This window comes from Dendropsophus ebraccatus, chromosome 1 (genome assembly GCF_027789765.1).
Source record: "Dendropsophus ebraccatus isolate aDenEbr1 chromosome 1, aDenEbr1.pat, whole genome shotgun sequence".
NCBI classification, from domain to species: Eukaryota; Metazoa; Chordata; class Amphibia; order Anura; family Hylidae; genus Dendropsophus; species Dendropsophus ebraccatus.
Window position 1 is genome coordinate 80,096,823 of NC_091454.1, and position 24,771 is coordinate 80,121,593.

Sequence of the window (24,771 nt, forward strand, 5' to 3'; positions counted from 1 at the left end):
GTTTCCATCTTCTCACGCTTGATAATGATCTTGTGAGAAGATCGAAACGTTGCATCTCCTGTATTTTTTGCATTTTTTGTAATAAATATCACTCTTTTTCACCTATGCTGGCGTGCTCAGAAGCATCTTTGCATATTTCTGGGGATCCCCGAGCCAAGGGACTAACTTTGTTCAGCTCCCGCTTCATTAGGATGTACGGCTTTTTTATCTATCTATCTATCTATCTATCTATCTATCTATCTATCTATCTATCGAGCGGAGTAGCAGCGCATGTCCAAATATCAAGTAGTGGGTGCTAGGCAGAGAAAGTCCTTTGGCGAATAATCCCAAATTGAGAAAACAACAAGAATCTGCAGCACACTGGCGTAAAGTGAATGGTGGTTTATTCCATCAATAAGGTGCAGGATACAACGTTTCAATTCTCTCCCAGAATCAAGCTTGAAAATGATTCTGGGAGAGATTGGAAACGTTATATCCTGCACCTTATTGATGGAATAAACCACCATTCACTTTATGCCGGTGTGCTGCAGATTCTTGTTGTTTTCTATCTATGTACTGTACATCTCTCACAGCTAATAAAATTATTACTAAAAGTAGTAATGATAACATGTACTTTATTGGGACTCCTACTAATGGATCCCACATCTGAATGTTTTTATCTGACAGAATATCTCTGGTGATCAGACTGAAGGCATGCTCACTAATCTGGAACCTTTCAAGACATATTCAGCTAGTATGTCTGCATATACAAAAGTCGGTAATGGGAACCAGTTGAGCAACAGTATTAGTTTCTCTACAACGGAATCCGGTAAGGAAAATATCTGTGTGCTATACTATAAATTTTATTAGTATTAGTATTTTAAGTGTTTACTAATGGACCATGTATGGTTTTTCTTCTGTAGACAAAGTAACTTCTGTGAAATGAAAATGCATACAATGTCATAGTCAAATACAACCTCAATAATAATCACACATGTGGTGGTAATACAGTACCACGAGGCAAAGGACAGATTATTGTATTTTTCATGTCTTGTAGTGCAGACACATGGTAAAAACAAGATTGTTCTTGCATTGCATTCGAGGATTGGAGAATTGGATGATAGATAAATGTCACTAGTTCAAATAAACATAACTTTATTGTCAGTATTACATATTTAAATGCACAAAATGTAAATTCTTATTGTTAATATTCTAATGAATCCCTTTGGCTTCTCTTACATGCATCACTAGTGGCCATGGCTAGCACTGCCTTAACCCCTAGGCGACCTAGGACGTATCGGTATGTTCTGGAAGTCTGTCCCCAGACGACCCTGGACGTACCGGTACGCCCAGAGCTATAAAGCGCGCTCCGGAGCGAAGCGCGCTTCTTAGCAGGTGGGGGCCGGCTGCAATCAGCAGCCAGCACCTCACCGTTAATGACACGCTGCAGCGATCGCGCTGCAGCGATTGCGCTGCAGCGTGACATTAACTCCTTAAACGCCGCGGCCACGGTGTTTAAGTGTAAGTGACAGGGGGAGTCCCCTGTCACTTACCGATCGGGACCCCGGTCGTTAAAACGGACCGCCGGAGGTCTCTTACCTGCCTCTGCGCAGTGTGATCGGCGCTCTGGTCACTGAGCCTGCACAGGCAGGCTCAATGAGCAGAGCGCCGATAACACTGATCAATGCTATGCCTATGGCATAGCAATGATCAGTGTAAAAATCCCAAAGGGACTTAAAATGTGTAAAAAAAAAAAGTTAAAAATCACTAACACACTACCCCAAAACCCCTCCAACAATAAAAGTTTAAATCACCCCCCTTTCCCATTATATAAATTAAACATATAAAAATAAATAAATAAACATATAATATACCGTAGCGTGCGTAATTGTCCGATCTATTAAAATATAATAAGCGTCATTGCGATCGGTGAACGGCATAGACAAAAAGAGGGGTGTGCCGATTACCGATTTTATGTTACATTATATATATAAAAAAAAAAAAAAAAAAAAAAAAGTGATCAAAACGTCCGATCTTCACAAATATGGAATTAATAAAAATTTGAGATCATGGCGGAAAAAATGACACCCCATACAGCCCCATAGGTGAAAAAATGAAACTGTTATAAGCGTCACAATAGGCCCATTTTATTAATATTTATTTGCCAAAAAAAGGATTTCGTTAAAAAAATATATATAACATTAGAGAATCTGTGTAACCTGCATATGGTTGTGTTCGGACTGACCTATAGACTAATAGTATCATGTTGCTTTTACCATATAGTGCATTACGTAGACACAGGAACCCCCCAAACGTTACCATATTGCATTCTTGTTTACGATTTCACCTATTTATATCTTCATAAATAATATATTTGGGATTCCGTCATACATGTTATGGTAAAATGAAAGAAGCCATTACAAAGTACAACTATTCCTGTAACAAACAAGCCATTACATGGCCTTGTAAATAGAAAACTGAAAGTGCTAGAGCTCTTAGAAGGGGAGGAGGGAAAAATGAAAGCGCAAAGATCAAAATTTGCGCGGTCCACTGGGTCATTTTGGGCCTGGTCCTCAAAGGGTTAATGATATTTGCAAACTGGATTGGGACTTGTTGTTTTAAGCAGTGGCAAGTTCAGTTGTGCATTGCACAATTATTGGTAGATTGCTAGTGTTAGCCATGGCCACTGGCACTGGTGATTCACAGGCTGCATCTGGACTTACCACTGCATGAAGCAGGACGTCCCAATCTAGCCTGCTGCAAAGAAAAACACAGCACTAACCCTGGCTGCAGCTTCAGACTTTATTCCCACTCAGTATTTTTAAAATATATATTTATTGTTTTTACATTTTATAAAGTATTATTCAAAGCAGGTGGAGAAACACTACCCATACATTATTTTTGCTCTGTATTTTGGTCAGTATTTTTCAACCGAAACCAGGTGTGGATTGAAAACTCAGAAAGGCTCTGTTCTCACACTGCTGAAATTTAGTGAATGGCCGTCATTTAATAACATATATTTGCTATTGTTTTAAAACAACGGCCTTTATTAATAATCATAATCATTATAGGAAGACTTGTAAACGCTGTGTTCCCACTATGCCTCTTTTTGGACGTCATTTTGAGGCTAAATAACAGCTGTTGTTACATAATGGACAATATTTGCACAATTACGTCCGTCATTTTGAAATAATCCATTTTGCACAATAACGCCCACCATTTTAAAATTTTCCAAAAGATGGACATTAAACAGCTATAAGAAGACATAGTGGGAACATAGCCATAAGGTGTCATTTTCCATGAGTTTATTTGACTATTGTAGGCTCATGGGTCAAGCAAGTCTGAGTGCATAGTTAGCTATTACACTCCAACCTAGTGCTTAAAGGGAACCATTCACCCCGTGGCCCCCGTTAGAAACAGACAAACAGTTACATAAAGGTCAATATACTTACCATATCGCACCCGGTCCCGTCCCGGATCTCGTTGTTGACACGGAGAAATCGCCGATTCTTCTTCTCCCGCCCATTATGGTAATGAGCTGAGATGAGTCCAACGTCCATAGGAAACGACGGACGAGTCCAACTTATTCATGAGGTCCTCTTCTCGTCGCCGCCCACCCACGCCTCCTGGAACTTGATTGACGTCTTCAGTCTTCAGTCTCCTCACGAATTCCCGCGCAGGCGCCGTTGCGAAGGTCTCGTCATCTCTTCTGCGCCTGCGCGGTAAACAGGATACGTGCTTGTGACGTTCCTGTGTACCGCGCATGCGCGAAGTCCAACACGTCACTTCAGCTCTGACAATCGGCGCACGCGCAGTAAACATTGCAGCTGTGGAGCGGCTTCAATTGTGAACTGCGCATGCGCCGAAAACGACCGTCACGGCGCCTGCGCGGGATCTGGCGAGAAGAAAGAAGACGAGGAGGAAGAAGACCCGGCGTCAATCAAGTGTCGGAGGCGGGGAGAAGGCTGGACTTCGGGCCGGTGGCGCTCATTACCATAATGGGCGCGAGAAGAAGAATCGGCGATTTCTCCGTGTCAACAACGAGATCCGGGACGGGACCGGGAGCGATATGGTAAGTATATTGACCTTTATGTAACTGTTTGTCTGTTTCTAACGGGGGCCACGGGGTGAATGGTTCCCTTTAAGTAGGCCGAAATGCCCCTCTTCCAAATCAGAAATGGCTCAAGCTACCTTTGTATGGCTTACAAAATTAATGTTATAGCATTATAGCTTGGGATTTAGGGGGCAGTGTGTCTCCCTGAGGAGGCTGCCAAACAGATTTTTGTCTTGCTATGCCTTGTGGGAAAAAAAGTTAAATAGCTCTCCTCATAAAGAAAAAAAAAAGCTGCTATTCACTGCTACCTTCCTTCAAATCAATGATCAACCCATAAAGAGCTTTGAAACAAGACTGGGGATTATATGCTAAGCCAGAATCCCTCCAAGAAGGTATGTTACCTGTAGTTTGGGGGGGGGGGGGGGGGGGGGGTTGCCCCTCATTTGTATAGCTTTAAATGTAAATACTTATTTCTGGCACTCATGTTTACCTAATGTGCAGCAAAGTGAAGCAAGAGAACAATAGATAGGTGCATACTGTGTATTTTTATATTCTATTTTATGATGTTTAATGATTATACTTTTTATTTATGATTCTGGATCTATTGTTTATATTTTTATTATATTATATTTTTCCATTTAAAGCTCCGGATTCAGTTCAGAATATTCACTGTGTAGCAACAAGCTGGCAGTCTATACTCGTCCAGTGGGATCCACCATTACGTCCAAATGGAATAATAACACATTATATCCTAATATTTCAAAGTGTCAATACCTCACTCTTGCCTACTGATACTGTGTACACCTTCAGAGATCTGTTTTCCAATACTACTTATTCCTTCACTGTTAAAGCTGCGAATTCAGCAGGAGAAGGCATAGAGCAAGTATGTAATGCAACTACTAAGTTTGAAGAAGGTATGTGAATCTATTTAACCCTTCTTTGGATGTTTTTTATGCTAAACCCTATCCACACGATAGATAGTAGATCAGTGGCAGCCCCACTGCTGGGACCCCCACATATTGCGAGAATGGGGATTTAATTATAGCCTAGAATGAACAATGTTTATTGTGCATGTGCAACTACGGCTCCATTCATTATTTATGAGGCTGGTGAACATTTCCAAGTTCAGGGCTGGGAGCAATTAAAGGGAAAATATCAACAGATTAGATGAATTTAACCTGCTCATATGTCCCTATTGTGCACAGAGCACTGAGGATGAAGGTAAGTCACTTACCTTCATCCTTTGCATCTTTCTGTGCAGTTGGTAGTTTAATCCATTATCTAGTAAGGCCGTTTGAAGCACTGGGGTTGGAGCTATCAGCCCCAGAGCATCTATCTGCCCCCGGGAAGCCCCCCAGCTGGGTTGGGCCTGATCAGTGCTTTGGGGGGTGGTAACCCTGCCCCCATTACTCCAAACGGCCTTACTAGACACAGTATTAAACTACAGACTGCACAGAAACAGTACAGAGGAGGAAGTTACAAGACTTACATTCATCCTCAGTTCTTTATGTGCAATTAGAAGCCATCAGCAGGTTAGAATTGTCCATTCATGGGGTCAGTGGTGTTTCCAGCAGTCAGACCCCACTAATAACTTATTATCACCTAATGAGATGGGAACATTTTAGGACAGAGACCCTTTAAAATGTGTAGCTGCTAAAGATTTTCATGTAAAATATATACCTAAAAAAGTTTCCACTTGAAACACCTTGTTTAGGGGTATCGTCTGGTATTGCAAGGTATCCTTATTCAAATAAACTGGGCTGCAATACTAGACAAAGCTGACATTGACCACCATAGTGTTGCTTCTCAGGTATATTTACAGTATATGTAGGCCTATAGCTGCATATATTTGTTGCATACATTCTTAGGCTATGTTCACACTACGTATGAGACCGGCCGTTCCATGATCCGGCCGGTCTCTGAAAAGATCCTCCCGGTTGGTACTGCAGTTCCGGACAGATGATCTTTAGCACGGCTATGTTCTGGTGCGGGTGCATCAGTGCGCACCCGCATCAGAACTCCCCACTGCACACAATGGAGCGAGCCGCCGGAGCCACTCGCTTCATAGTGTGCACTGACACACTATGGAAATAGCGGCCACAGAAAACTGACATGTCAGTTTATTACAGCGCCACTAGGGATCCCGGAGTGTATACTGTGGGGGTGATTTATGAAAGGGTGTAAATATACACCTGGTGTAAACTGCCCACAACAACCAATCCTCTTATATTTTACCAGAGCTGAAAGCTGAGCTGTGATTGGTTGCTGTGGGCAGTTTACACCAGGTGAATCTTTACACCTTTTCATAAATCTCCCCCTATGTGTATACACTCTGGCCGGAATTCCCTCAGAAGGCAGCACTATGTAAGTTCCGTGGGAATCACGGCCGTTGTAACGTAATTCCCACTGAACTTTTGTTGTGTGAACAAAGCCTTAACGTGTAATGCCCAAACTCAGTATGAATCAGTAGTTACATGTTACAAGAAATGTAGTTGCACAGTGCAATTTTGTGAAGTCTTTTCCTTATATACATTAGTGTTGCATTTAGAGAACTGCATGTAAAACCACATGTAAAAAATGAGATTGTGGTTTTCAATAGAAACAGCTAAAGACAATGCGATGGTAAACCCAACTATATTTTTCCCATGCAGTCTGTATTATTTCAGGGATGTGTGAACATTGGTTAAGAGCTGGGGACGTGCTGTAACACTAGCAGAGCTGAGAAAACTCAACACTAATAAAACTTTTTGGTGCACGTAAACTTTGAATAATTTTGGGATGAGTGTGTAAATCAGTGATTCTCATTTGAAGTTGGAAATAGTTCTGTAGCTGTTGTCAGCCTCTTATTAATGGTCCTGTGGCATTAGTCATGGTTACAGATCCAGCACTGAGTCATTGACAGTACATTTATTTTTGACGTAAGGTGAAATCAAATTAGCTTCACTGTCTCCCTACACAGTGTCTGGCCTTAACATTCCACACTAAGGTTACTTGTCATTTTTTAATGTTTTTTTATTTATTATTATTATTACTTTTTTTTAATACTGTGGTTCAGATGTTCAAATTGTCCAAAATCTCTTCATATATGAAGCATAAATGTTAGGTTATATTACAACTCAGATAAGACCTCATTATTAATTGATTGTTTAAGGTTGTATACAGGGTATTTTTTTGTTGCAACCCTTCACAAAGCTTCAACAGATTTTTGTTTGACTTTGTCAGATTGTTCATTGCTCTGCTAATATCAAAGAAAGTCCCCTATTATTTCAGTTCTAAAGGTTGTATCAGACGTCTGTACCTATGTGGTAAGAGAGCTTGCTTACAGAGCTCATTAAACGCCTCAACAATTGTGTTGGCAGTGCTACCTGTACCTGCTAGTCTTAGAACTTATAATACAGTTAACCCTTTAAGGACCCATGCCATACCAATGCGTCATGGGAGCCTGTCACTTAAGGACCCATGACTTCCTAGTATGCCAATAGGTCCAGTGGCTCAGCTGAGCTCTCTTCACAGAGCGTGAGGACCGGCGATTGTGATCACACAGTCATCCACCTGTCACTGTCAATCTAACTGACTGCAAGAGGTCCTTTACCTTCCTCTGTGTAGGCAGCTCGACGATCATTGCACAGGCAGGCTCTATGTATTGATCGCAGATTACACTGATCTATGCTATGCTATGGCATAGCATTGATCAGTGCATGTAATATAGTAAATCTAGGTAATGGTAACCTAGGTAATAGTCCCCAAGGGGTGTAAAATAATTTTTTTTTTTTAAGTTTTAAAAAACATGACATATCCCCTCCCCCAATAAAAGTTGAAATCACACCCTTTTCCCAGTTTAGGCTACGTGCACACGAAGCAAAAGGGCAAAATTCTGCAGCGGAATTCTCTGCCGTGGAGTGCCGCCTTCCTGTCATAATGACAGTCTATGGAAGGCTCTGGCACTTCTCTCTCCGCGCTAAAGAATAAACATGCTCATTCTTTAGCGCGGAGAGAGGTGACGCGCGAGCCGCCCATAGATTGTCATTATGACAGGGAGGCTGGTGGCATTCCGCCACAGAATTCCACCACTTTTGCTCCGTGTGCACGTAGCCTTATAAATAAAACACATAAAAATAATAAAATAAATAATTAGCCATATTATTTATCGTAGCATGCGTAATTGCCCACTCTATTAAAATAAAACAATATTGTTCCCGCATGGATAGAGTAAACAAGATTTTTTATTACATTTTAAACAAAAAATATAATAATAAAAAGTAATCAGTACTAAAACATCTAAACAAATATGATAATAATAAAAACTAGAGATCATGGCAGAAAAAATGATGAAAATGTTATTATTTATTATACACCTATTTTCAAAAATAAAATGTTACTGTTAAAAAATAGCAACACATTAGAAAAGCTATATAAACTGCATTTTGCCTTTTTATGGCCCTGTAGATGGAAAAATAAAAGAGTTACAACTTTTAGAAGGCAAAGAGGAAAAAAAAAATGAAAAGGCTAAATTTAAGGTAGTTTTAGGCTCTGTCCTTAAGGGGTTAAACACCAAGTTAAATATTTTTGCAAATACATTCAGAGGCAGATATTGAAACAAGTATCTTTTTTTTTTATCTGTTTCTTGTTTTTATGAAAAAATAAATAAAAATCTTGCTTGAGCTTTTTTAGCAGTATTTAGATCATTGCATTACAGAAAGACTCATTGACCATAAGACACGATAGACAGGACCTGTTACATAATGTAATTAATAAAGACTTCTGTGAGTGCTCAGTGACCTTTACAAAGGTCATTCTACAAGGAGAGGGATGCCGAATTGTGAGGAACAGCTACTGTGTATTCCTCTGTTATCTATATACTAGTGTCAACTGTCACTGTATTCCTGATGATACATTCCCTTTAACAACATTAGTTAAGATTTGAATACCCCTTTATTAAAGGTACTAAAATACAAGACTGATTTCAGATATCATTAAAGTCATTCTCTGACACTAAACACAAAATCATTACACACAGTCATTTATACTAGATAAGGTTAAAATTATTCATACACTATGTAAATGTAGTTAGCAGCGGTGTTCCAGTTGTCACCATAGAATAGGAGATAAATATTAGATTTATAAGCATTTGCATATATATATATATATATATATATATATATATATATATATATATACACATATATATATATATATATATATATATATATGCAATTTAAATGGGTTGTCAGCAGGAGTGTAATTGCAGAGGACTCTGTATGCAGTGTAGTAGCTGTAATGGCAGATGTATTTAAGATTGCAAATGTTTATGCTTATTACACTGACAGGCCCAAAAAAATATTATAGACTATAGACCAGAGGTACCCAACAACTTTTAGTGAAAGTCCACTTAACGGGGTCTATTGTTAGGTGAAGGTCTGAGCTGAACATCAGTAGTAAACTTGTTGTTTTGTTAATTTTTCACAAACTTTGTCTATTTACATACAGAATTGATGCTTATTAGTGGGAAAACTGGCATTTTTTCTCATGTGCGCTCCCACAATAGTATATCGCCCTCCTATGTTCTCCCAAGTAGTATATAGCCCCCCTGTGCTCCCGCTGCCATATAGCATATAACATAAAGAAAAACACTTATACTCACCTGGTCCGGGCGTCTCCTCTTCTCTTCGCACTTGTGGTCGCACTGCAGTGGTCACAAGAAGCCGCTCTCCTCTTGTCCTGGTGCCGGCACTCCAGTGACGTCACTCAAGCGCTGACACCAAACACAGAGAGCGGCCTCTTGTGACCACTGCGACCACAAGAGTTGCTGACAGGAAGGGAGTTAATGGCTCCCTCTCTGTCAGAGCTGCTGCACGCTAACTATGAGTCCTCGCTACGAGCACCCATAGTTACTGTTTAGAGTGGAGCAGGGATCCGGACAGCTGGCCTCTGCGATCTGCAGTTAAGGACCACTGCTATAGACTATGGCACATGACATGTCATTTCGCTGTTTGGCTGTCCGTCAGTACAATGATGGGTGTTGATATATTATTCTAGTTTAGAGGCCTTTGGATGTGTCTTTAATTGAAAAGTAAATTGAATTTAATAGTAGAAACTGAGAAAGGACAGTGAAAAAAGAAAAACTGTGTGTGAACAACTAAAAAATTACATCCACTGTTTGCAAAAGACAATTTAATACACTGTGTGCATTGGATGTCCATCATCCCATTGACTTCAATAAATTGCATTAAAATCTATTAAATTGTGTCAATAACGGATGTCTTTTTAAATAGAAAAAGCGAATGCCTTTGCTCTTTTTGTGAATACGTGGTGACAACTGAATGCTCTTCTCTACAATGCTCCAGAGAAAGAGACAATTTATAATCCTGTAATCCAGTGTTTATGATGGCAGCAGCATTCAATATCCTTGCCACATGTTATGGTTATCTGATAACTGAAACTAGCACCATACTATCATTGATGAGTTTAATGTAATTGTCAAACATGTGCAGTTATACTGCTCTGACAGAAGAGAAGTAACATAATAACATTAGAGGTATTGTTGCGTGACCTTTACATTATAGCTGCCTTATGCTTGAGATTATTGAGTGAACTGGGAAGCAATGGTCAAAGCAATCTGCAATTTGCAACCAGATGCCAGACTGAAGTGGAGTTTCAATTAAAGCAGCTTTAAATTGAGGGTTTTCATATTTGGTTGGACTCCTCCATTTAACTTGATACCATACATATAGAGTTCACACACAACTTTTTTTTTAAGTTTTAAGTTGAAATTTACAGCTCCGTCATTCGGAGAGTTTATACAATTAGCAATGCATATGTTTTTCTGGCGTAATTCCATTTTAGAAAATGCCATTTGTTCTGAACAGTAAATGTGTATCTGTCATAAGTTCATGTTCACACCATATTTTTGGCCTGGGTTCATCTTAAACATGAAAATAAATAAAGCAAAACATACTTTATACAGACAGGAAACTCAAGCACATGAACGTGTAAAGAGTTTGTACAACTTCGTACAGAGCTGTAATATGGCACCCAGACTACTCTTGGGCACAACTGTTTTCTGATTTCAGAGTACAGTGAGTTTGGATTGTCTGAACACTGTGGAAACCAGACCCCTCATTCTCCCCCAATAACCGTTAAGTGTTGGTTGGATTATCAGCAACATTGCACATTTATTGAGGGAGAACAGAGAAAGTGGTTTCACCCCCTGAGTGTGGGTTCACACTACGGAATCCACAAGCATAAGTTCCGGCAGATTCTGTCACTCTACGGCCGGGCCATTTCTACCACCTATTGAAAGAGCAGACGGAATCAGCTGGAACTTATCCACTTGGATTCCGTAGTGTGAACCCACCCAAACACTTTTTTTTTTTGGCATAGTTTCCATTTGCATCTGAGGATTTGTCGTATTCCAGATTTGCGTCACATACTGTATCTAAGTTGTTCATTTTTTTTTCATTTGTTAATTCCCTATATTATAATATGGTATTAGACCTGCACACTGCAAGCTTCATCTTCTTGTATGGAATGTGTTACATGTGCGCTGCATATTTGCCATTTGCAAAGAAAGATGTTTACGCTGTATCAATGATTAACTTGACATTGGGTTTAGTATCAAGGAGATAAATATAAAACATTTATGAAATATTTTGGGGATATGTGCTCCTGAACCTGACAGTGATCACTTCATCTTGGTGGATTCCTCTATAGTAAATGAAAACAAGCTGTGCAGCAAGTATAGGATACATGGAGCAATGTGTCCAAATTAATACCAGCTGTGCTTGGAAGGGCTGATGAGGGGTTTTTGGTCATTCACAAAGAATGGAAATCCAATTCTCCATGCTAAAGCAACAGTAATCCTGTTTGTATCTGTAACTCAATAGTGTAATCGTCTTAAAACTGCCTGTTTCAGCATACAGTTTATCAAACTAGGAAAGGGTATCATGGAAGGTCACTTCTTGTCAGGTGAAAGTGGACTCTGAAAAACTTATTGGGAGCTTTGAAGTCTGGCATTTTGGTATCTACATATCAGCTAATTTTCTGCTAATAATGAAGTACTGGTATTAGTTTTCTTTTGCTCTACTTAACTTTCATGGAACTTGCTGAAAATCTTGGGGGACTTCACAGCTATCATTTCAAATCTAGAATTTTACAGACATCACCATACTGTTCCAGGAATACACAGTAGAATTGCACTTAAAGTAATACAGTTAACTCCATACAAGAATAGTACAGAGCTGCAGATCCTGGCAGATAGATGTTAGGAGGATAAAATTAACCATACTTTAGATTTGTTGTAAGCTGTTTGTGAAGTTAAAAAAGTGTTGGAATCTGAGAAGTCATACTGATAGTGCTGAGTCGCAGCAGCATGCCTGCCCCCTCCCCTACCCCACCTTGCATGATTGATGTAGAGGAGCTCAGCTTCCAGCCCTAGGAAGGGGTATGTTCACACACATTGGAGTTTCATTGCATTAACACAATGAAGAACAGCTGGATGGCAATTAAAAGATTAATTACTACTTAGAAGCGATGAAGTAATGCAATGAAATGATGGAGCACTGCAATAAAATGATCGATTACTGCATTTAAATGATGCATTCACATTGCATTTTTATTGCATTACTCCAAGTGTGAACACAGCCTCTTTGTAAAGTGGTTAATTCTGGCCAGAGGAGAAGAGGTGAGGCATGTTTTTCCTCGGCAACACCAGTTTATTTCTCTAGCTGCCAAGGAATTTTGCTACGTTTACACAAAACGATAATTCACCCAATCGATCATTTAACGATTTTGAAGCAACAATTTGGTTTTTATAACGATCAGCGTTTAGACGAATGAATTGTTAGAAAAATCGTTAGAAAATTTTTAACAAAAATCGTTATTGCCATTGTTTCAAGCCCATCTTTCACATAGGGTGAATCTTTGAAAGACTGGTTACATAAAGCAATCTGCAGATTTTTAGCGGACGATTTGAGAACATGTTGAAAGATCAAAATGAACGATTTCTCGCTTGTCGCTTGATCGTTTGCTGTGTTGACACGGTAGGATTATGGCTCATATGCGATCGTTATTGCAAAAATTCGAACGGTAATCGTTTCGTGTAAACTCAGCATTAGGCACATTGATGTTCTCATTAGGTAAAAATTATTTTAAAATAACGGCAGATATCTGTCTAATAATGACCACTGTTTTAAATTGATAGACATTATTTGCCGTTAAATGACGGATGTCCAATAAAAACTGTAATTTTGACGGTGTGTTAACAAAGCCTCATAACTTTACAAACAGTATTCAGCAAAGCTAAAGGTATGGTTAATTTTATACCCCTAGCATCTGTCTGATAGCATCTGAAGCGGGCCCTATCAGCAAAGTAGCAGAGAGGATGTAAGTATATAGTTTTAATTAATTTATTAATTTAATTATTTATTGTTTCTGAAAGGGGTTCTATTCACCTTGGGGGGCACCTGACTATATAGAGAAAGGCAAGTACCTACTAGGGGTATGTACCTACTGCCAGCACCTATCTACCTACTGGGGGCACTTATTTGTCTACGGGGCACATCTTTCTACCTACAGGGAAGCAACTACCTATTGGAGGAGACACCTAGCAACCTACTAAGGCACATATTTACCTAATAAGGGCAATTACCTATTGAAGTGCACTTGTATAGCTACTGGGGGGAGTTAAGGTCTAGTAATGTTTAAAAGGGTATTCTATTCACAACTAACATAGTCAGTCTCGTAGGGCTCATCAAATTAAATATTTTTTACAAAATTTTAATTTTGAAAACTTTTCTCCTTCTGATATACCAGCTCTGTCCCTACCCATTATTGGCCATTTATGGTCAATATGACCAAATATCGGCCTTCATTTTTTAAATAACTGATGTTATTTGCCGGCCAAATGACAACCGTTTTTTTTTTTTTGCAAACAGCAAAAAAATGCCAAATTCTGCAGCCGCTGGGAATCAAGCGCTGACTGTTGGGGTTCAGTGAATGTTGCCAAACCTGAACAGTTTACAGGTCTGCTCAACGCTAATCACTGTCTATAATTCATTTAGGCTGGGTTCACACTGCGTTTTTGCTGTCCGTTTCATGAAAAAAAAAAAAAAAAACAGATGCATTTGTGTGCATCAGTTTAGATTCATTTTTCCATTGACTCCATTATAAAAAAAAAATGGATCAAAAGGCATTGTTTTTTTTTTACCCACACAAGTGCCTATGTATACTATACATCACTTTGAAGAGCTATGCTACAAATTTTCCATTGAGGCCCAGGAATTTCAAGTTAAGTCTCTCTGTAATGCATCATTCTACACACAGTCCCAATTATTTTAATGAACGTTTGTTTTGAATATTTTGTCAGAGCTTTCCACTGATGGGAAATTGCAGTATGGCATTAGGGGAGTGTTGGTAGCCTATAGTTATGGAAATCTTTAAAGTCCCAGGCTCACTGGCTCTGCCACTGATCTGATTTTCTGACACATCTCTTTTCTATTGTGATGGATTTAAATCGGCATGCATTTCCTGTACTTTCTTGCACACTAGACTTAATAATAATTAGATTAAAAAACAGCTTTTAAACTCTTATGTAAAATGAATAATGTCTGATAACTTTTTCCAGTTATAATTGACGGCAGTTAGATTCCTAGTACTATTAGTAATGTCCCTCAATCTATTGAACTTAATGACAAAAGTGGCTGCTTTTTTCAGGGTCGCTGTGTGTTAGAAGCAACAATACAGCTGTTATGTAGTAGTATAAGATAAGGTTTAGATAAATGGAAAACGTGCAATTAACTGCCAAAACCACAAGCTGGTGATCTAATACTCATGATGTGTGCGAGCAAAAATTCGCATAACTATGTGTCAGCTTTTACTTGCTTCATGGAGAATTAGAGTGTTTGTTTGGAAATCCACATTAGTAATTATTAGTGGCAAACATTCTTCTGCATAGAAAAATAATGGAAATTATAAAGATATGATAAAGACTTCTGAGCATATTATATTCTTGGTGCAGATTATTCAGTGTTACCCAATTTATCAACCTCTGCGAGGATGGCATAACAGTAGTAGCCCTAGTGTCCCTAGTGTAGAGAATCATATAGAAAATGGACAATGAATAGAAGTTACCTATTATGTGGCCAGGCTTTGTGAAAAAGGACACAGATCATAATTTATTAGTTTACGTAAAGGGAAAGTCTTGGCAAGATATGTTATTGCCCAAAAAAAGTTATGAAATTTACTAATAGACACTTATTGTGGGAAATACACCTATAGTGCATTTTCCCTGCACTTACTACAGCATGGCGGGTTCAGGTCTCTGTAAAGTTGGTGATGTCATATCACATAAACTGACGACACCTGCTGCAGCGGTAGAAAAGACAGGAGCAGCAGCAGGAATTGGCAGTTTATGTGACATCACCAACTTTACAGAGACCTGAACAGGCCATGCTGTAGTAAGTGCAAGGAATATGCACTATAGGTGTGTTTCCTATAATAAGTGTCTATTAGTCATTTTCATAACTTTTGTTGGGCAGTAACATATCTTAAAATTATTTTGCCCGGACTGTCACCCTTCATTCATATTGAGCTTCTAGTACCACTGAAAACCACATAATATGAGGGTTGCTGCCATACCCGTGAATTGTGTTATTGTTCTATTATTTTGCTAAACCATGCGTCATGGAGGCAGGGCCTAAGGTTGGCTACTTCTCCATGCCATGCTCCCACGCTTTTGCATCTGCATCAACACCCAAAATATATATCTGCTCACCTCTCTCCATAACATAACATAACATAAGGAGTGAACATAACATAACATAAGGAGTGAAGATTGAACTACAGTAGGTTCACACAGTAAAATGAAAGTTAAATACGACTTTAATTTTGAGTGAAAATAGAACAATGTGAACAGAATAAAAAAATGCAGTATTTGCAAATAGCTGTAAGCAATGACCATATTGCTTATTTTGACAGTTGTAATCAATTACAACTGCTATTCTACTTGCCGTTTGCACTATGGTCCGTTTTCCCATTGACTTCAATAGAGCACATTATTATGTAGGTATAGGTATTTTTACCTCAAAATGGCCGTATTTAGCCTTTATTTTATAGTATGCGAATATAGCATTAATATAACAAGTTCTCTTTACAGATAAAAAAAGGGTTCAATGTATACTGTGTAAGTCTTCCTACAAACTACAAAGTTCCCCGTATGTTGCTGCTTTATGTTTTTCTCCTACATTTGAATAAAAAAATACATGTACAGCAGATCAGTGTTTATTTATGTGCTAACATTTTATACATTTGTAGCATTTTTGCAGCAGAAAACCTCTACTCAAAGGGAATCTGGCAGCTATACATGCCTAGTGGTGCAGATGTGGGCATATGGCTTCTAGGAAGATAAAAAAAAATTATACCTGTCTCTTAGCTGATGGCTGTTTGTAGTTATGAAATTATGCTTTCTTCTAAGCTCAAGGGTTGTAGAGGCTGGGCTAATCTGCAGCATGCACACCTCCTCCCTTCCCTACCTCTCCATGGCCTGCATGATAAATGTTCAGGGTTTAGTTTCCAAAATTTTCCTTTGTACATGAATCATGCAAATTATGCAGGGGAGTGCATGCTGCAGCTCAGACCAGCCTTTAAAAATCTTCAGTGCCTATTCCTCGGAACGATTATTGGCCGTGTTAGGCCGATAATCGTCCCGTGGAATAGAAGGCAATTATCAGCCGATATAGTTCATGTCTACTGATCGCTGCTGTTATTTGTCTTTCAACCATGTTAAAAGACAAATGACTGTGATAGCAGCGATTTGCTGCCGTCGCCCCATGGAACCACTATCCTCTATGGGCTGCCCGGACGATCTAGCAATCACCCAGGCAGCCCACCTTTAGCTCCCCGCGGCCCCTCCCTCACTCACCCGCTCCCTGCCACCGCGTGTAATGACGGTGGCAGTGAGCGAGGAACGACAGCGCTCGTATGCTCCTCACAGTCGGCCCATGTAATAGGGGCTTTAGAAATAAAACTGATGCAAAGGCTGATACAAACAGCCATCAGATAAGGGATAGGTACTGTTTGTTTTGTTTCCCTGTTAGTTATCTTCCCATATCTGCAGCTCTAAGTATGATATACAGCAGAGGGCACATTCCTTTTAAACATGAATTTTCACATCTTCTTTAGATGTGATAAATTGCCTCTTGAAATATAATACAGCGCTATTTTTCAGACTTCTGTATATTTTGTTGCAAATATTTTATTATCAACATCTTCCTTTTTAGTTCCCAGTGTTCCACAGTATGTTACTATTTTAGACGTTGGCTCCACAAGTGTCACATTGCAATGGAATAGACCACAGTACACAAATGGCTATTTAAAGAACTACAAAATCAATGTTCAACTCCTTTCTACTGAGTGCACTGATAACCATGGTGAATGTATTGAGACCAGCCAGGACTTCTACTCGTACCAAGAGAATACTGTTGAGAAGACAATATATGGCCTGAAAAAATTCAGATGGTATAGATTTAAAGTTAGTGCCAGCACAAATGCTGGGTATGGTGCTTCATCACCATGGATTAATGTGCAGACATTATCTGGTCGTAAGTGAAAAATTCCTTATAAAATATCTACTAACCAAACTAAACACTAACTAAATCAAACAAAAATCTCAAATGTTCCTTACTACAAATAACATACTAAAAACTATTGGATTTATTATATTATCTTAAGGAATACGTAGTACCTAAAAAATTTGAAGGGAATTTGTATTTTCTGCTGACACCTTTGAATAGTTGGTAGTATATAAAAACAATCTGTACGTTACCTGGAGTGCTTGGTGGTTGTCAAACTTGTAAAGTTACCTTTTAAAGGGGTACTCCAGCAGGGGGGGGCACATTTTCGCTGGGACCGGGGAAGAGGTGGCTGAGGGAAAAGACATCCACTCACCTCCCCGGTTCCAGCGGCGGGTCCCGCATATGGCACTCCGGTGCCTGGTTCCCGGCCGCTTCCTGGTGTCTGACGCGGGCCCGAGACGTGACAGCCAGTCAGTGAAGGAGGCGGGATCCGTTTCAAGTCCGCTCAGATCCCCCCTCCTTCACTGACTGGCTGAGCGGACCTGAGACGTCACGTCACCAGGAAGCGGCCGGGAACCGGGCACCGGAGCGCCGTGATGCGGGACCCGCCTCTGGAATCGGGGAGGTGAGTGGACGTCTTTTCCCTCAGCCACCTCGTCCCCGGTCCCAGCGTGCCCCCCCCCCGCTGGAGTACCCCTTTAAGTGTCAAGGTGGTGTGGCCAAACTTTTAAACTCTCACAGCCGGGAAAACCTCTGTGCTTGCCCTCACCTCCCAGACCCTTCTTGATTAATGTACAGGATTGATGCCCTATATATAAGGAGGAACTTAAAGGTAAAGGTGAGCGAAAAGGCACGGCAGTTTTGAAACTTCAGCAGCTTGGCCCCACCTCCCTAACACTTGGCTGATAAATAAAAAGACAATTTTATAGGTTTGAAAGCCACCATTGACTTTGGGAAATGTACAGTTTGCTTTTTACACCCTTACATCTGTCCACCAGTGTCTGCAGCCGTTGGCATAAAATATAGCGTACAGATTACATTTAAATAAAAATTAATCTGGTTCACAAAAGTTGTGCAAACAACAGCCACAATTTTGAAATTGTTCAAAGATGTATCCATGTATACCTAAGAATCTTGGGAACCCCAGTGGGCTCTGTAATGATGGCTACATTGGTCATCAGGTTTATCTACAATCACATTACTGTTGCAGGGTTCAGAACAACTTGCAGAATAATTACTCAAAATATACTCGACTGAACATTATTTTAGGACAAGTTGTTCTTCAGTGGATGCCATGCCAGCTATGCCATCTGCTTAACATCATTAGGCTATGTTCATACAATGTTTGTTTTGCAAAAATCTTTTATGGATGGTTGCCATCGATGCCTGCAAATATTGCTCATGATCATGTTTTGCTATCAAGGTGATGGCCGTCTGAAGAGACAGCTACAAAATGATGGTTGTGTAGCCTACCTGTTACTAAACCTATAAAACATGACTTTAATTTACATTGTCCTGAATATAGATGATAAGTAAATTTTGAGCTATGATGCTACATATTAAGCCATCCCTCTTTCTGATTTGCCAAATGAGTTACAAAGGGTTTCTAAGGGCTTCTAGAGTTCAGACATGGTGCTACAGATTTTGAAAAAAAAAAAAAAAAAAAGCCCTCATCAGTGCCTTGAATAATAAACCTGTACACTGTATGTTGCTTATGCCTTTCATCTTGTCCTCTGGTCACACATTCATCTTGGCCTTTAGCCCACACCTCCTGCCATGTAGACGCCCTCATAGGGAAATGAGACAGGATTCAAATGAAAACAACCAAATCCAAACTTTATTTATTTATTTTTTATTAGAATATCAATGTGAAAGCTGAAATGATATAATATCAATATGATAAATTGTTCCCTGTATGGTTTACATCCTTATACACAAGTGATTGGTTCTCCAGACTCCGTGCAGAGTTATAACATTTTTACAACTACCCCAGTATCAGGACACAGATGAATTGCAAAGATGACCCTGACCTCTATAAGATTCACATTCCTGTGCAAGGATAGAAGCATGTTAATCAGGAAATGATGCTTGTTAGTTACAGTAAATGCATTATTGTGGAAACCAGGACAAAAGTACTTATGAGCGGAAGTGATTGGATTATGATAGGAGAGATGTTTCATCCAAAGTCAGTAAATTGCAATGATTTATAAACTTATACCAATTTTTCTCTAAAAGTTTTAACACACATAAAGAAAGGAAATAATAAATCTGAGATTTTCAGGTTTAATGCAAGCTGGTTATGCGCTTATAACCCAAAGGGGCTGTAGTGATTTTTTCTTGATAAAAAATAAAATAAAAAAATGTATTTTTCTTTATATAGTTTTTGAACAGGAATGGGACATAAATGGGGACATGAATGGGGAAAACAAAAGATCTGGGGGTGGGAATTCAGCTTAAGGCTATGTTCCCACAACAGCTATTTTAGGTGGAAAACTGTTTTTTTTTTTTTTATAATGACGGCTGTTATTAATGAACATGATCAATAACAAACAACTTCGACACTAAACAGAACAACAAACACAATCATATTTTTAATACTTACTCTCACTCCTGAATCCATCTCCATTTGAATTTCCTTCCATTCCTGGACCCTCGGACCTCCGATCGGAGTCTTCATTTTTTCTTGACTTTTGGGTTCAGCTCATAGCATGCTCCTTGGGCCCCAGTCACATCATCATCCACCCCCTCTACATGCCCCTGGTCTCATCATACACAGCCCTCTATGGAGGGGGGGGGGGGGCTGGCCTAACTAGGGGAGAGGAGTTAGGCGAGCCTCCTTCTTTGAATAAATTAGATGATGCCATCAACACAAGATGGCGGGGAGAGAAGAAAACATCGTTGACACGGATCAGTTAAGTATACAACTACTATACTTCCGGGAGGAATGGGGGGTTCAGGGGCAGAAAGATAGAGAATGGGTTAAGAAAGGTAATGGAAGCACATTACAAAGTTATTTAACTTTGTAATGTGCTTCATTTGACATGTAAAAGTCCAGCACCGGAGTTGTCTTTTAATAACAGCCGTCATTATTAAAACAAATGGCAGTTTTTCCACCTAAAAAAGAACGTTTTGGGAGCCTAGCGGGTGCTTTGTTATTTTGCTTTGTTTTATCACTTAAGGTTTCTGTCAGGTAAAAACAGAAAGAGATCCTATTAAGTAAAACTAGGTACACCATCATGTGTGTGAAATTGCCCTTAGATACTTAGAGGGAATTTATAATCTTAGGTCTGTTTTTACTGATTACATCCACATACTGGAACATGTCCTTTTTATAATCTGTTTCTACTTTATTAAAATTCTTTGTGGTTTGCCTATGAGCTTTAAACGAATTATGTAGGAAAATAAAAATAAATATAAAAAAAATCTTTTTATTTTTGTACATTATTATTGGGGATACCATCTTGCAGAACCACTTAATGGTTAAATTGCATCCCCCCACTGTTTTATTGTACATTATAAATATATATGTCTTAAGTAAATCTTGTCGGTGCCTAACTCCAATGCGTTTAGCTACTTTTTTAGCCAGATTTATCATGTGCCATTTTTTTTTTTGTGCAAAAAATATTGAGCAGCAGTACTCCATCCAAACCCTGGCATAGTTCGATGCATTTAATAAATTAGTGAAGCTAAAGACAAAATAAATGGTGACATAACTGAAGATACTAGATTCTTAAAAGAACAAGGATATTATATAATAAATTTAGATATATCGCTATGTTGTCTATTAGTGACACATTAATTTTTTTCATTTTCAAATCTAAGAGAATGTTCACACACAACGGAGTTTCAGCAATGAAGAATGGCTGGGCGACAATAAAAATGATCATTTACTTCAATGAAGTGATGCAGTAAGGGAACAGTTAAACTGACAGATTAATAGGACAGATTTTTTTGAGCCAAAGCCAGTAATAGACTTCAAAAAGGGGTCAGGCCATAAAGGAAAGACTAAGATTTCTCCTCTACCCAAATCCATTCCTGGCTTTGGCTTCAAAAATCTGTCAGATAAATCCCTCTGTGTAAACAGACCCTAATGCAATGAAAAGAAGCAAGACCGTAACGAAATTACTGAAATTAAACAATGCATTCCCATTGCATTTTCATTGTGTTACTAATGAAAAAAATTTAATTGTATTCTTTGTACAAATAGAATGACAAATATAATAGTTGGAGTTTGAGTTCTGGTAATTCTTTTCCACTCTAGACTCTGTATTAACTGCACAAGAAAATCTATGATTGAAATGAAAAGCAAAAATCAACAGATCATCACAATTATTTGACTATATTCCTTCTTAAATTTAGAGATATCCCGAATGTATATCTGCTTGTATTCAACTTCCTGGATTGCTTTGCAATGATTTAAACTATTACATTAATGAACATTATGTTAATAGAGTTTAAATAAGCACCATTTTAATAGAGTTTCCTTGTTCACCATTTTTCCATGTCCTGCAGCTGCAGATGGACCTCCACAAAATGTTACAGCTGTGGCCACATCACCTAACAGTGTAAATATCAGCTGGAGTCAACCATTGGTTATAACTGGACCTACCTCATATCTCATCAACATCTCATCGGTAAGAAATGGTTTGGTTTCACTCATTCTTTATCTGTATTACAGAGTTGGGCTATGTTCACACTATATAAAACTACGGCCGTAGTTCTCGCCTTAGAACTACGGCCGTAGTTTTGAGGAGTGGAACATTGCCTTATTTTCAATGCAATCTCGGCCGGAGAGTACACACACCGTATGCGCTCCGGCCGGGAGCCCATGCGGCGCCGGAAAAAAACTGACATGTCGGTTTCCTGCTGCTGGAATTCAGGGAATTCTGGCCGCAGAAAGACCTGTCAGTTCACACAGTGAAGCAAGCGGCTCAGGACGCTTGCTTCACTGTGTGCTATGGGAAGCTCTGATGCAGGCGCACGCTGATGCGCCCGCATCAGAGCTCTGCAGCCAGAAAGATCAAGATGATGGGGGCTGACACCGGCCGTTCCGTGTGCGGCCAGTAAAATCATCATTATTGCTTGCACATCTCTGTCTAAACAGGAGAGTGGCTGATAACAATATAATGACCTCCCAATATGCAGCAATTCTTCTAGCGGCCTAGCTGCATGATTAGTCATGCCATGTAACCGGCATGATTGGCACTTGTTTGTAGCCGTATACCATCACTTATTGCAATGTGTAAAACGGATAGGGAACCTTGGCTGTCCAGGCATGATGGGAGTTGTGGTTTTGCAACAGCTGGAGGGCCAAGGTTCCCTACCCCTGGTTTAGGTAACTTTAGATTATGGACAGTGGCGTAGCTATAGGGGTCGCCGGGGTCGCCATGGCGACCGGGCCCCTACGCTAGGGGGGCCCGCACGGCCCCCCTTGCCACTTGTTTTTGAGCATCCAGAGAAGCTGCGGGATGCACTGATCGCTTTGATGTTCCGCCCGCACAGTGAGCGGGCGGAACATTACAGCGATCAGAATACAGGAGAAGGACCTGTCAGCGTCCTCCTCCTGTATTCCCTCCCATAGGCTGCCGGCACTTCATACCAGCAGCCTATGGGAGGCCGGGCCGTGATCATGTGCCCCTCCGGCAGGCGTGATGATGTGACGTCATCACGTCTGCCGGAAGTCCCGTCCCTGCGGCTCGCAAGATGGAGCCCGAAGAGGAGGAGGAGAGCTGCTGCCTGCAGCCACACAGCGCGGATTAGGTGAGTAGGATGTTTGTTTTTTTAGTGGCACCTCTGGGGGCATTATTAGTATATGGGGGCACCTCTGGGGGCATTATTAGTTTATGGGGGCACCTCTGGGGGCATTATTATTGTATGGGGGCACCTCTGGGGGCATTATTAGTTCTTGGGGGCACCTCTGGGGGCATTATTAGTGTATGGGGGCACCTCTGGGGGCATTATTATTGTATGGGGGCACCTCTGGGGGCATTATTATTGTATGGGGGCACCTCTAGGGGCATTATTATTGTATGGGGGCACCTCTGGGGGCATTATTAGTATATGGGGGCACCTGTGGGGGCATTATTATTGTATGGGGGCACCTCTGGGGGCATTATTATTGTATGGGGGCACCTCTGGGGGCATTATTATTGTATGGGGGTACCTCTAGGGGCATTATTATTGTATGGGGGCACCTCTGGGGGCATTATTAGTTCTTGGGGGCACCTCTGGGGGCATTATTAGCTCATGTGGGCACCTCTGGAGGCATTATTAGTATATGGGGGAACCTCTGGGGGCATTATTATTGTATGGGGGCACCTCTGGGGGCATTATTAGTTCATGGGGGCACCTCTGGAGGCATTATTAGTTCATGGGGGCACCTCTGGGGGCATTATTAGCTCATGTGGGCACCTCTGGGGGCATTATTAGTATATGGGGGAACCTCTGGGGGCATTATTATTGTATGGGGGCACCTCTGGGGGCATTATTAGTTCATGGGGGCACCTCTGGAGGCATTATTAGTTCATGGGGGCACCTCTGGGGGCATTATTAGTTCATAGGGGGCAACTCTGGGGGCATTATTAGTTCATGGGGGCACCTCTGGAGGCATTATTAGTTCATGGGGGCACCTCTGGGGGCACTATTAGCTCATGGGGGCACCTCTGGGGGCGTTATTAGTTCATAGGGGGCAACTCTGGGGGCATTATTAGTTCATGGGGGCACCTCTGGAGGCATTATTAGTTCATGGGGGCATTATTAGTTCATGGGGGCACCTCTGGGGGCATTTTTAGCTCATGGGGGCCACCTCTGGGGGCATTATTAGCTCATGGGGGCACCTCTGGGGGCATTATTAGCTCATGGGGGCACCTCTGGGGGCATTATTAGCTCATGGGGGCACCTCTGGGGGCATTATTAGTTGATGGGGGCACCTCTGGGGGCATTATTAGTTCATGGGGGCATTATTAGTCCATGGGGGCCACCTCTGGGGGCATTATTAGCTCATGGGGGCACCTCTGGGGGCATTATTAGCTCATGGGGGCACCTCTGGGGGCATTATTAGTTGATGGGGGCACCTCTGGGGGCATTATTAGTTCATGGGGGCATTATTAGTCCATGAGGGCACCTCGGGGGCATTATTAGCTCATGAGGGCACCTCTGGGGCCATTATTT

The 24,771-nt window shown here is 40.5% G+C and overlaps 1 protein-coding gene across 3 annotated transcripts in view; it reads left to right on the plus strand.

Moving 5' to 3' along the window:
* The window catches only part of PTPRQ (protein tyrosine phosphatase receptor type Q), a 284,668-nt gene that overhangs the window by 165,189 nt on the left and 94,708 nt on the right, over positions 1-24,771 (plus strand). For all 3 annotated transcript variants that reach the window (XM_069973994.1, XM_069973980.1, XM_069973987.1), the window contains 4 exons: positions 667-808; positions 4,678-4,947; positions 17,308-17,628; positions 22,114-22,235. In XM_069973994.1, the coding sequence (XP_069830095.1) occupies positions 667-808; positions 4,678-4,947; positions 17,308-17,628; positions 22,114-22,235 (855 nt within the window). The remainder of the gene's footprint in view (positions 1-666; positions 809-4,677; positions 4,948-17,307; positions 17,629-22,113; positions 22,236-24,771) is intronic.